At 44.5% G+C, this 13748-nt stretch overlaps 2 protein-coding genes across 3 annotated transcripts in view; both read left to right on the forward strand.

The window, feature by feature from the left end:
* Positions 1-1122: 1122 nt before the first annotated feature.
* On the forward strand, positions 1123-12543 carry LOC102262768 (glyoxylate/hydroxypyruvate reductase B-like). 2 transcript variants are annotated; one of them, XM_014535968.1, is made up of 6 exons: positions 1123-1200; positions 3626-4010; positions 5415-5586; positions 7694-7872; positions 8651-8747; positions 12309-12543. In XM_014535968.1, exons 2-6 carry the CDS (start codon positions 3629-3631, stop codon positions 12484-12486), a joined length of 1008 nt encoding a protein of 335 aa, XP_014391454.1. In that variant the 5' UTR covers positions 1123-1200; positions 3626-3628; the 3' UTR covers positions 12487-12543. The 2 variants fall into 2 exon arrangements, with proteins under 2 accessions (XP_014391454.1, XP_005861695.1); XM_005861633.2 differs by having other exon boundaries at positions 12330-12543.
* Positions 12544-12979: 436 nt separating this feature from the next.
* RBFA (ribosome binding factor A (putative)) overlaps positions 12980-13748 on the forward strand; it is a 16240-nt gene continuing 15471 nt past the window's right edge. The window contains exon 1 of the mRNA XM_005861597.2: positions 12980-12988. Within this exon, the coding sequence (XP_005861659.2) occupies positions 12980-12988 (9 nt within the window). The remainder of the gene's footprint in view (positions 12989-13748) is intronic.

The raw sequence follows: 13748 nt of genomic DNA on the forward strand, positions 1-13748 counted from the left end.
TGTGGGGCCTGTGAGTGAGGAGCGTCAGGTGGTCGCCTGGGGTCTGGTTGCCTGCGGACGCCCCGCCCCGCCCCGCGGTGCAGAGCGGCTGTGCTGTGTCAGACCGCACCGAGCTTCACCGCGGAGGCCCCAAATTAGTCATTTTGCTGTCATGCTTCCCAGACAGAAACGTGTCAAAAGCAGTTCATGAACAGAAAAACTCACGCGTAAGACTCACCAGACATATATGAAAATATTTCCTCCCATTCTGTGCATTGCCTTTTCACTTTTTATTGGTATCTTTGGCAGCACTAAAGTATTACATTTTGATTAAGTCCAATGTGTCTATATTATCCTTCGTTGCTTGTGCTTTTGGTGTCATGTCTAAGAAACCAAGTTCATGAATGTTTACTCCTGTTTACTCTTGCGAGCCTTATATTTTTAATTCTTACATTTAGATCTATGATCATTTTGAGTTAATTGTTGTGTATGTTGTTAGGTGTCCAACTGCAGGTGGTCTGCAGGTGAACGGTGACGCTGAGATGAGCTCGGCAAGCAGGATTGAGTTTAGAGAAGCAGAGGGCTACTGCTCGCTCAGGCGAGTAGCAAAACCTCCAAAGTTCTCATGGCCTTTATTGGGGAGTACAGCAAGTAACAATGGAGTACAGCAAGTGACAACGGTAAACAGGCATGCCTATGAGATCATCTGAGCTAAGTTATACATTAAACTATTAATTTCCAGTATTGTTCAAAGACCCTCTCAACCAGCAGCTGTGTACCCTCCCTTGTTCTTTCCATGCCCTCATGGACTATTTATCACCTCAAGGAAATTCTGCCTCTGAACAATAAATCTTGCGTGCAACACTTTGTTCTGACGTGGCCTGTCTGTTCTTGGCAGAACGTTCCTCTTTTAACTTCTCATTCCACTTGACCGGCTACACCAACTTCATTCATTTACATGTGGATATCCAGTTGTCCCACAGCGTTTTTTGGAAAGATTGTTCCTTCCCCATCAAATTGCATTGTCACCCTTGCTTAGCGGGGGGTGTGTTGTCCCAGGCAGAGGCGGGACTGGGGTTGGGCTAAACGTAGCGGGGCGGAGACGTGGGTAAGGTGTGTTAGGCAGGTGGGAAGTCACTGTAATCTCTGACTCTGCGAGGAACCTGCCTGGGAGACTGGGTTCCACCAGAGCGTCCCTGAGATCTTGAGTCCTTTGGAAAGGTAAGTGTGCCCCTAGTTTGTTGTGGCGAGGGCGGAAGACTGGATGGAGCTCTGAAGCATGGGCGTGGCTTTGACCCCAAACCTCCCCTGTGACAGGCATTTAAATCCTAAACCCATCCTGACCTGCATAGCAGGACCCTAAAGGATTTAACTGGGGAAATGCAACGTTGCCTCATTTGAGGCAGGATGAAGGTGGCTTCAGGGACTCTGCCAGAATTTAGAGGTAAATTTGGACAGGTGTTTACTATTTTGCTAAGGCAATGGCACATTAAGCTTTAAATGGATAAAATTTGTGGTACCCACATCATATTTTAGTTCATAGTTTACACCAGTGGTTCTCAACCTTGGCTGCACATTAGAATCACCTGGGAATCTTTTTAAAATCCTGATTTCTGGGTCTCATCCTCCGGAAATTCTGTTTCTTTGTTACTAATGTTGTGGCCCCACCCCATAACAAAGAAACAGAATTTCCGGAGGATGCCATAACAAAGAAACAGAATTTCCGGAGGATGAGGCCCAGAAATCAGGATTTTAAAAAGATTCCCAGGTGATTCTAATGTGCAGCCAAGGTTGAGAGCCACTGGTTTACACCCTTACATGAATCCAATATTTTAGGAGCTTAGCACCTGTTTTTGCAGAGATATATTGTGATAGTATTGGTTTTAAGTTATATTGGGTTTGTTGATATCTGGTAACTCAAGAAACCTCACAATTGTCAAGGAATCTGTAAACCCTTTGGCATATTTTAATCTTTTGGGTCCCCTTATCTATTCATGCACTGATCAGATAATTGTCAGTCAAATAAAATACCTCATGCTCCTTTGCTGGACTCTGGCCCATGATTGGAGATGGTTAAAGTCCAGTGCAAGAGAAAGAGACCAAGAAAGGCATGAGCCCTGCATCTGCCTGGTGCTCCCATCACTGTTACTTCCATTTCTCTCCACTGGGAATCTCAGCCCCTCTTATTATTTGGAGCAGCCATGAGTCACTTGGAGAATCTTGAGTCTTTTCCACATAAAACCACTGACAATAATGGTGTGATGGATGTATGTCATTGCTCTTTAACCAATGCTAATGGAAAGTTGAATACAAAGTGATCAGGAATCATGCTTCCTCTCTGTAAAAGTAAACTAAAATCTTATCTTGAAGTCCAAAAATTTTTTAAACCAATTGCACTCTCAGCTTTAAACAGATGTTAAACATTTTTAGTCATGACCCAAAGATGCATTCATTAACCTCAATTCTTGAAACACAACAGGTTTTACTTTTGTAGGAAACCTATGGAATGTCAAAAATATCTTATTTTTAGCAGTAACAAGGAATGTAAAACCTTATTTCATTCATTTGACAGATAACAAATATCTTTTATTGTCACAGTAAAAAAAAAAAAAAGGTCATGTCGACATAAGAACTTCCAAACCTGTAGAGAATATTTATAAGAGTTTATTTGAGACAAAACTGACTATTGCTGGAGGCAAGATCTCAAGTGCTCCCCAGAATGACAGTTTTCAGGTTTTTTTGCATCTGGAACCAAGGAGGGAATGTAAGGAATATTCAATGAAGGTGGGAGAGAGCAAGTGGGGGATTGGATTACAGGGGAGTTGACTACACTGTGCCCCTCTTGAGGGTGGTCACACTTCAGGGGTTCTCAAAAATAGGATTAATCTAGCATTTCAAAGGTATGTTAACTTAGACACATAAAAACAATGGACAGGGTTTGTGTAAGGCAAAGATAAACCTTTTACTTAAAAAGTTATATGCCTTCCCGTGACTACTGCAGTGACCTGCCCAGTTAGGAGTTTATGACCCAATCACTCTGTGAGATTACTTTCTATAGAACCCCCTTTTTGTTCACAGACAATTTTAGTAGTTATTGCTGCACACATAACAAATTATCCTAAATTTTAGTGGCTAGAAATAGCAAACATCTGTTATCTCCCAGATGTTCAGGTCAGAAATCCGGGAGTGTCTTACCTGAGTGGTTCCGGCCCAGGGTTTTTCATGAAACATTAAACAAGGTATTGACCAGGGCTGCAGTCATCTCAAGGCTCACCTAGTTGCTGGCAGGCCTCTTAGATCTGCTTCTAAGCTCAGTCATGGCCTCTGCACAGGCTGCCTCCCAGCGTTGAGAGAGGGCAGACAGGCAGTGATCTCCCAACACATCACTCCGCCATTTCTCTTCACTAGAAGCACACTCCAGGATCGGGGTTACACCAATGCATGGTTACCAGGAGGATGTCATTGGAGGCAGCTCAGAGGGTGTGATGGAGACACTGGTGCCTTCAGAGCTCTGGGTCTATTGACTTTTATAATGAATTGCAGCCTTGTTGTAATGTAGAAAATCTGAAGAGTCGCAGGAGAGCACATGGGTTGTTCTCTTACAGACTCTATTTTGATAGCAGAAATCATGGTTGTCTTTCTGCAGGCCATGGGGGATCAGGACCTACCAGGGGTTTTGGTGTCTGGATTTGAAGGGCCATCTGGTATATGTAAAGATCACGTTGGAGAGTTGCAGAAATACTTTAATCTCATTACCGTGCAAGACCTGCTAGAAAATAAAACACAAGTGGGTCCAAAGATCCAGGCTGTATATATCTGGAACAGAAAGCCAGCTATTGATCAGGAGCTCCTGCAGAGCCTGCCCGCCTTGAAGATTGTTGCCAACGCAGGAGCCGGTTTAGACCACCTGGACCTGAAGCTCATCGCCAGCTTTGGCGTGAAGGTGGCCAACACACCGCAGGCTGTTTCCAGTCCCACGGCAGACATGGGGATGGCCTTACTGCTGGCGGCAGCCCGGAGAGTGGTGGAAGGTAAATCATGTTGGAGATGCTGGTTTTTCTGAGAGATCAGATGGCAGACACTTATTAATACACTAGAGGCCCGATGCATGAAATTCGTGCAAGAGTAGGCCTTTCTTCCCCCAGCTGCTGGCACCGGCTTCCCTCTGGCAACCGGGACCTGGGCTTCCCTTGCAGCCCCGGCTTCATCCGGAAGGTTGTCCGGTCTAATTAGCATATGATGCTTTTATTATTATAGATGACAAATATAATTTTACCTTCAAACTTCAAATCCTTTCCTGACCCTGATTTCTTTACACTGCATCCAGGACTTGGTGGCACTTGGTATTTGGAGCCCCTCCTGGTCATTTGCAGCCCACTTAGTGCCCAGGCCCAGTCCCAGGCACAAGTAGTTCAGCAGTCTGTCTGCTGGCAGCCCCACCAAATGCTTCTCACTCACATAACAGGTGGGAAGTGTGTGTGTGTGCGCGCTAATTCAGCACCACTGGGAAATGCCAGGGGGTCATTCACTGACTGATCAGCATGCCGCCAGGGGGTGAAGGCCTCCATGTGAGTAGACAGAATCCCATCTGTCCACACACTGGATATCTCTGTAGGCATCCCCAGGAAAGGCAGGGTAGCAGCTCAACACTCGCCCAGCCTCCTGATGGAGCTTTTTGTGAAGGGGTTGAAGAGAGAGAAGCAAGATGTAGTCTCTTTCTGTTTCTGATGCTGATTCACACACATACATATGCAGTCACCCACACATACTCACAGTCCCACACACAGTTACAAACATATACAGTCACACATATACACACAACCATACACACTCACACATGTACACAGTCCCACACACACAGTTACACATGTACACACAGTCACACATACACGCAGCCATACACACATAGTCACACATATACAATCACACACACCCCAAAATCAAGTTTTTTCTTTTTTTAAAAATATTTTTTATTGATTTCAGAAAGGAAGGGAGACAGAGAGAGAGCTAGAAACATCAATGATGAGAGAGAATCATTGATCGGCTGTTTCCTGCATGGCCCCCCTGGGGATCGAGCCTGCAACCCGGGCATGTTCCCTGACCAGGAATTGAACTGTGACCTCCTGGTTCATAGGTTGATGCTCAACCACTGGGCCCAAAAACAATTTTAACCAAAAATTCTTCCTTGATGTGAAAAGAATTTCTCTTTTAAAGCATTCCACCAGGAAGTGCTGGTTTTGCTATGAGGACACTGCCATTTGTTCCCTTTGATTCCCTGCAGAAACGTTTGTTAGCTGTCACATAAAAATGCATGACAGCCATGGTCTGCCACCAGCATCTTATACCCTTGTGACTTTGGCAAAAGGTCCCAGGAAGGGTTGTGGGTTTCTGTGTGGTAACATCTCTACTCTCCACTGTCTTCTCATGTATCTTAGGTCACCAGTTGGCCACCTCACCAGATACAAAGAACTTTTCCACAAACTGGCTGGGCCAGGAAGTGACGGGGTCCACCCTGGGGATTATCGGCATGGGCAGTATTGGTTACAAGGTCGCTCAGCGGGCCCGGGCATTTGAAATGAACATTCTGTACCACAACAGGAAACGCAGGTGAGATTCAGAGTGGACTTGAGGTGAACGGAACAGAACGTACACCATCACTGCCTTGAATGTGGCTTGGATGTATGACTCCCCATGTTTCATAAGACTCCCTACTCTTTCTTCCAGAAAGTGGGATTGATTGTCCAGAAAGAGATCATGGTATTATTACGATTACCTAGAAATGTGACTGTGACTTGTTTCCATTAAAAAAATTCACCAGAAAGAGATTTTAACTCACCTATAATTGTTATTTTATTATTATTACTTCTCCAGTGATTTTTGATCATGGGAGATGCAGTCCATAACCACTGAGCAATTTGACTGGTTCCTTTAGTACTGAGCTATATGCTCACCCACTCACTTATTCAATCTGAAAGCCATTTCCTTCAGCCCAACACTCAGTCCTATTGATGCGTCTCCAAACAACCCTCCAACCAACCCAAGTTGTCTCTCACTTCAGCTACGCATACCCTAAGGGGCTGATGGCCTGCTCTTGAATGCCCAGTCCCCCCTGCAAATCAGCCAGAGGGTGGCCATTGTTCACCACCTTCCAGTGGCTTTCCATGACTGGAATTCCACATGGAATGGAATTCTGGCTGATGAGAAATTCATGGCGGCACAGTGAGCTGGGAGGTTTTATATCAGAGTTCATCCCCTTTCTCTTTTCTTTTTTAAAGGAGTTAATATTATTTATTTATTTTTAAATATTTGTATGCATTTTTTAAAAATATGTTTTTATTGATTTCAGAGAGGAAGGAAGAGGGAGAGAGAGATAGAAACATCTATGATGAGAGAGAATCATGGATCGGCTGCCTCCTGCAAGTCCCCCACTGGGGATCAAGCCCACAACCTGGACATGTGCCCTTGACCAGAATCGAACCTGAGACCTTTCAGTTTGCAGGCTCTATCCATTGAGCAAAACCGGCTAGGGCTGGATTTTTTTTTTAGACAGTGAGGAAGGGAGAGGGAGAGAGAAACATTGATGAGAGAAATATTGATAGGCTGCCCCCTGCATGCCCACTAATGGGGATCAAGCCTGCAACCTGGATGGGAATCGAACTGGCAATCAAATGGGATGATGCCCAACCAACTGAGCCACACCAGCCGGGGCAAGCCCATCCCCCTTTTCTTTTCTTTTCTTTTTTAATATATTTTATTGATTTTTTTTTTACAGAGAGGAAGGGAGAGGGATAGAGAGTTAGAAACATCAATGAGAGAGAAACATCGATCAGCTGCCTCCTGCACGCCTCCTATTGGGGATGTGCCCGCAACCAAGGTACATGCCCTTGACTGAAATCGAACCTGGGACCCATCAGTCCCCAGGCCGATGCTCTATCCACTGAGCTAAACCGGTTAGGGCCATCCCCCTTTTCAATCACTGCACAATGAACTGGGAATTGCACCAAGACAAATGGAAACAACTTTCAGTGTGATGAGAGGGCAAAGGCAGAGGCCAGACTTCTCCAGGACAAGGTGAGTGCTGTGGACAGAGCATTGAGGAGGGAGCTGGGTGGGTTGGCCATTCATCTTTCCTCCAACTGTCCCCAGCTAAGACAGGTTAGGACAGGTTCGTATAATTTTATTTTTCATATTTGTATGGCAGTGGTGGCTACCTGGGATGCTGTGACCTCCTGAAGCTTGGCATTTCTGTTGAGGAATTAAGTAGCTGTTTGGAGTGGCCAAAGCAGGAATTCAGATTGAACTGAAGTCAAAACACAGTCTTGCCTACATCTGACCCTTGGGTCCTCGCTCCTGTTTAACAGACAGCACACCCAGGCACTCTCCTGTTTTGTTTTTATTTTGTTTGTTTTTCTGGAAACTGCCATGTGTTTGCCCACATTCAGTGATGCTCTGACATGACTTAAAGCATGTCTGATGCACGATCAGGCTTGTACCAGACTCTGAGGGTTCAAAGATGCACTAGAAGAAGGTCCTGGTCTCAAGGAGCTGTGGGTCTGATGTGAAATCCTGCAGACACTGAGGGCTCGGCTCTGAGAAGCCAGGTGCCCAGGGGGTTTCCAGGGCTGAGTCCCCGGCTCCCCTCAGAAAGTCCTTCCTGACACATCTTGATGAATTTCTCACTAGAGAAGGTGATTTTTCCTCCTTGTTCTCATAGGAAATCAGAGGAGGAGGAAGCTGTTGGGGCCACTTACTGTGAGAGGCTGGATGACCTCCTTCAGCGATCAGACTTTGTGATGTTGGCCATGAGCCTGACACCCCAAACCCAGCGGCTGATCGGGAGGAGGGAGCTGAGGCTGATGAAACCTACGGCCATCCTCGTCAACATCGGCAGAGGTACCGGCCTGCTGTCTGTGTGGCTAGGAAACCATGCAGGAGGAAAGCCCCCGGCTGGACTCTCAGCATTTCTAGTCAACCTTTTCCCTGAGTGGCTGAAAAACCCACTTAGACTGGTGGGGTGGTGAGCTTCTATTTAGAAATATTTCTGATTTTTGTCTTCACATCTTTTTGAACCTCAAATTAGTATTAAAAAAAAATGAGAACACAGCAGTATGGGAGTTTCCAAATCTAAGTTCAGGCATCTACTTGGGGTGGGGACATCACAGTTTGATCTTCTAGGTGTAATTAAGCAAAATGTAGGAGGATGAATTTTCTGAGCCTTCACTTTAAGAAAGTAATTTAGTGCTAGTTTAGTTATTTGACATTTTTGTGGTGCTGTATGTGTTTGTAGCCAGTTATAGGTCACACTTGTGGTGTTTAGTTTTTTAGTGTGAATATAAAACGGGTATCTGGGGACTGTTTGGGGAGGTGGTGTGGTGAAATGAGCCAGTTGGTATCGAGGAGACTTGGCTTCCTTGCCTGTCAAATGAGTATGGACTCTGCGGGTTATTGGAGGGTTTGGTGCAACTCTGTCAGTGTGGGCTTAGCACACTGCATGGCCCCTGGTAGGCTCACAATGTCCAACAGGGAATCAGCAGAATGAAGTTCACGGTCTCTTTGTCAGACCTTGGACAGGGTCAGGATGCATGTGGCATAGCAGCTAATGTGACCAGCGTGTCTTTCCTGAGCACTGGCTCACTGTGGTCATCGGAGAGGACTTGTGTCGTTAACTCAGGCCTGTTAGTCGATCAGGATGCCCTGGTGGAAGCTCTTCAGACTGGAGTCATTGGAGCAGCAGCACTGGATGTGTCGTACCCAGAGCCCCTGCCCAGGTAAGGAAGCCAGACAGTAATCTAGAGTCCTTTCCAAATGGAGAGGTGGGGTCCTCAGACAATCACCGCTCTGGCTTTTGAAGCTGTGTTGTCACGGAACTGTAGGGTCTTGGCTGGAGGGGCCTACCGGCCTCTGGGGACCTGTCCAGTTCTGCAGATGGTCTGGCCCCTGCTTCCACACCTCCAACGATCCAGGCGGTTAGGACTACAGCCCTGATTCTGTCATTTATTTTGAAACTTGATGCTGTTAGTCTTTAAGCTCACATTGATTCCTCCAACTTTGATATCTATCCACTAAGCAAATTCCTATCAGCTGAATGGCATTATAGAGGTTCTGAAAAGGTGGTCTTGACACCCTTCTAGGGGGGAAGTCAAAACTATATTCGTAATACTGTCAAACGTGATTTACTTTCCACTTATATTTTTCACAAGTGTACTATTGACACATGGATATGTAATGACACTCTGACAGCTAACGGAATGTGTGCTTCTGTATTATTGTATGTATTAATGTTTTCCAGTTTTAACTTATAATACAGTAAATGTTGATAGGCCCCACATAAACAAATGTTCTTTGGGGTTTTCAATTTCTAAGAGTGCAAAGAGATCCTGAGAACAAATGTTTAAGCACCACTAATCCAGAACAATAAGTAATTCCAATATAAATTAAGAAGCATGAACATTTTAGATAGTTGTCCACTCAGAAACCTAGAAGTCATGTGATCACCCCTACTGTCTAGTCTGCTAAAATGAGATTTTTATTAGATTCACTAACAAGTCACAGGGCAACTACCAGGGTTATATCCCAAAGTTCAATTTATTCCAATAGGTGGTGCTCCCAGCGTCCCATGTGGAATGATTTTTGTGGCTACGAGATTCAGCAATTATTTTATGAATAATTTAATCTTTACACATCCATATTAATTTCTAATTTCTATATTATCTTTATAAGACAGACTTGAGGTTTCATCTTGATTTTGGGGGGGGGAGACATTTTGTTGTTGCTTACTGTAAAAAAAGGATTTTTAGGATTATTTAATCATACTGCATAAGTATTCTTTGCCTTACACAGGATTTACTACAAGATTATTTTTAAAAGAAAAAATTCATTCACCAATAGTGTAAAGAGCCCCCTAGATTATCTTCAGGCTTAATGATTTGGTAGAAAGACTCACAGAACTCAGAAACTCTTTTATAGTCACACTTACAGTTTATTACAGTGAAAGGATACAGATTAAAATCAGCAAAAGTAACCAGTGTATCAGGTGGAGTCCAGGAGAAAGGAGGCGTGAGCTTCCAGTTGTCCTCTCTCAGTGGAGTTGTATGGATAGTAATTACTCCAGCAATGGTGTTTGACATCACACCCAAGCCTCAGTGTCAAGGGGTCACATAGGCATGGAGTGCCCACATGTCTGACATTTGTGACTTAGTCTCCAGCCTCTCCAGAGGTTACAATGACATAGAGTTGGCCGGGATACCAAGTGAGCAAAAACAGGCATTCACCACAAATACCATTGTTAGCATAAACTATCTTGCTGTGCTCCAGGTCCCAAGGATAAGGTGACACTCATATAGGCAGTATATCTCAAGCGTTCAGAAGGTTATCTCCCAGGAGCCTATCTTTGGAGTGTGCAGGTTTGAGCACTCTAAGCCTGCTTGCTGAGTTAATCCTTTACTACATGGGCCATTCCCTGATCCTTGACCTAGGCTGTCTTACAGCAAAATGATCACATTTATTGAAGCATCTACATTTATTATAGTTTTTATATGACAGATACAGCCAGAGTATCAGTATGACTATGCCTAACATTTGGAAGAGCCAGTTTGGGGCAGGGATAGATTTAAGCAACAACTAACCCATCCTATAAAGCCATTACATGCATTTTTGTATTTTTGTAGTAGTTTGTTTGCCCATTGATCTATCACTATTTGTAACTTATGATGAACTTATGCGGTACTATTAGTGAATAAATTAGCTGCTATTTAGCTAAATCTAGTTTTTCTTTGGGCCAGTCATTTCCCATTGGTATCATATTCTGAGGGGGCTTTAACTCAATCTCCCAATACAATTGATCAATAATATCAGTATTATCATATGACTTATTTGCATGAGGTAGTTAAATTCTATCAACAATGCTAGTGTTACACCATATCACAATATGGTTATGGTATAATTCAATTTCATCACATAACAAATCAATAACAATTACAGAGGTATTTTCTATGCTTTCTCAACAAAATTGGCTCTGGCCTCACCCTGGCTTGTGTGACTCAGTGGTAGAGCATCGGCTCATGCACTGAAGGGTTGTGGGTTTGATTCCCAGTTAAGGGCACGTAACCTGGGTTGCAGGCTTGACCCCCAGCTTTAGTTGGGGCACATGTAGGAGGTAACCAATCAATGTGTCTCTCTCACATTGATGTTTCTCTCTCTCTCTCTCTCTCCCCCTCCCTCTGTTCCACTCTCTCTAAAACCCAATAGAAAAAAATACACCCTCGGATGAGGATTAGCAAAACAAACAAAAAATTGGCTCTGGCCTGCACCCCAGATATTATTATGGACAGGTGTTACAATTGGTCATGAGTCAGTTATCTCTGGGTTCCAAATCAGTTAGGACCGTGGTCTGCAAACTGTGGCTCTCGAGCCACATGCGGCTCTTTGGCCCCTTGAGTGTGGCTCTTCCTAAGCCTTAGGAGTACCCTAATTAAGTTAATAACAATGTACCTACCTATATAGTTTAAGTTTAAAAAAATTGGCTCTCAAAAGAAATTTCAATCGTTGTACTGTTGATATTTGGCTCTGTTGACTAATGAGTTTGCCGACCACTGAGTTAGGACAAAGACAGTCACTCTGTGTTTTCTAACATGTGCTGTCAGATAGCAGGGCCCACCGCCTGCCTGTGGGGAGGACACGTGTTTTCAGAAGAGTTCTTATCCCTGCCAGCTATACTTCAGGATATGCCTTCAGTGGGTCAGTCCTGGGGACTGGGGCAGTCATTGTGACAAGTGCCCCCAAAGAACTTCCGTAGGTTTGGGGGTCCATAGAGCCCAAGTGTGTGCCCCTTGAACCTCAATAGCTTGGATGGTCACATGGCTACTATGGCCTCTGTCTATTAAAATAGTCAGGAGTCACTGGTGGGTCAGGTTACAGCCCTTTCCCGATGCTGGGTTCTAGTGCTATCCATCGTTATGTTTAGCTTGCCTGACCCACTTCACTAAAAACCTCATCTTTCCAGGCTGACTCTCATCCTTTGCCTTCTTCCTGGGAGAGAACTCCCTCTAATCTGCTAGTTCCCCTCTGGATGCCACTCCTTATCAAAGGTGCATTCTGCTTGTCCTATGACCCAGGACCAGCACCTGTGACCCTAATGCCCTATTCTGTCTTGTGGGCCCATTGATCTACCACTTAATCCACCATGCATGTTGTGCTGTTATGTGCTAATGGCCTGGATGCAGTTAGAATATGTGTTTTGCACCACAAAATGTAAGGTTCCTCATACTAGGGTTAGATGAATGGTGGTCATACCTAGGTGTAATTTAGAGTATGCTATAAGCCTCCTATAGTCTTCCCCATCTGTATTTCAGAGATCATCCTTTGTTGAAGTTGAAGAATGTCACTCTGACACCTCACATTGGAAGTGCAACTCATCAAGCCAGATGGCAGATGATGGAAAATTTGATTGGAAGTATCCTGGCTTCTCTCAATGGCCTTCCCATTCCTAATGAAGTGCTACTTAAATGATTTATGTGGGCTGAGAATTCAGAGGGATTAAATATGGCTTTCCCATAATATGGCTAATGAGAAAAATATTGTTTTGTGTGTTGTCTTTATGTTCGAGTCCAATACATAGGTTGGTTTACTATCATTTTATCTGAAAAACTTGGAATAGTAACAATACTGATCATCTATTGAGAGCCTGGTAAGTGTCTTAATTGCATTCTCACTTTATCCTCAAGGCAGCATTACGAGGGAAGTTATCATCATTCATAATGAAATTGAGCACAGTTATGTGTTTAACATCCAGAAGTTGCAAATATTTGAATTTGGATTAAAACCCTGGGCTAGGTGTGTGCATTTTCCAGTGGGCTGTTGCTTTCCATTTTGTTAAATTCCCATAGCTTCTTGGATTAGGTAGTCTTCCTCATATTCTAATCACTGTTCATTTGTTTCTTTCAACATTCAAGCAATGACTATTTGTGGTAGGCAGTAGACAGATGTGAGAAGAGCAAGGACGATGGGTCAGGTACAGAAGGTCACTAGGGCGGAAAGCCCTGGATGCCTAGCAAAGGACAACTACAGGGTGGGACCTCCTCCCCAGGGTGACCTTGTCCCAGAGTGACCTTTCCTCCCGAGCATATGGCTGGTCATGGGTTTGGAAACCTGATCTTTCTTCCCTAGAGATAATATAGGCCTTAGTTGTATTTCAGCTCCAGGCCCAGAAAAGCAGCAAAACTAGCTATGGCTGACCTCAGGACCAGCTACATTGACTAATGACCCCCTCTCCTGATGCCGACCAATCAGTGGAGACCCTGACCCAGAAAGGACATGACTGGAAAGCTGTCCAATATTCTATTGAGATCTTCCCCTGGGACCTCCCCTAAGATCTCCACCCTTAAAACCCTTAGAACAGCGGTTCTCAACCTGTGGGTCGAGACCCCTTTGGGGGTTGAACGACCCTTTCACAGGGGTCGCCTAAGACCATCGGAAAACACATATATAATTACATATTGTTTTTGTGATTAATCACTATGCTTTAATTATGTTCAATTTGTAACAATGAAATTGGGGGTCACCACAACATGAGGAACTGTATTAAAGGGTCGCAGCATTAGGAAGGTTGAGAACCACCAGGGAAAAAGAAGAGAGGAGAAGAGCCCTGACTGGTTTGGCTTAGTGGATAGAGCGTCGGCCTTAGGAAGGTTGCATAAACTGAACTCCCAACCGTCTCCTGGTTTGCACGCTTCCAAGAGGTAAAAATTCACCTTGCCGTCTGGCCCCGCCCC

This window comes from Myotis brandtii, unplaced genomic scaffold (genome assembly GCF_000412655.1).
Source record: "Myotis brandtii unplaced genomic scaffold, ASM41265v1 scaffold154, whole genome shotgun sequence".
NCBI classification, from domain to species: Eukaryota; Metazoa; Chordata; class Mammalia; order Chiroptera; family Vespertilionidae; genus Myotis; species Myotis brandtii.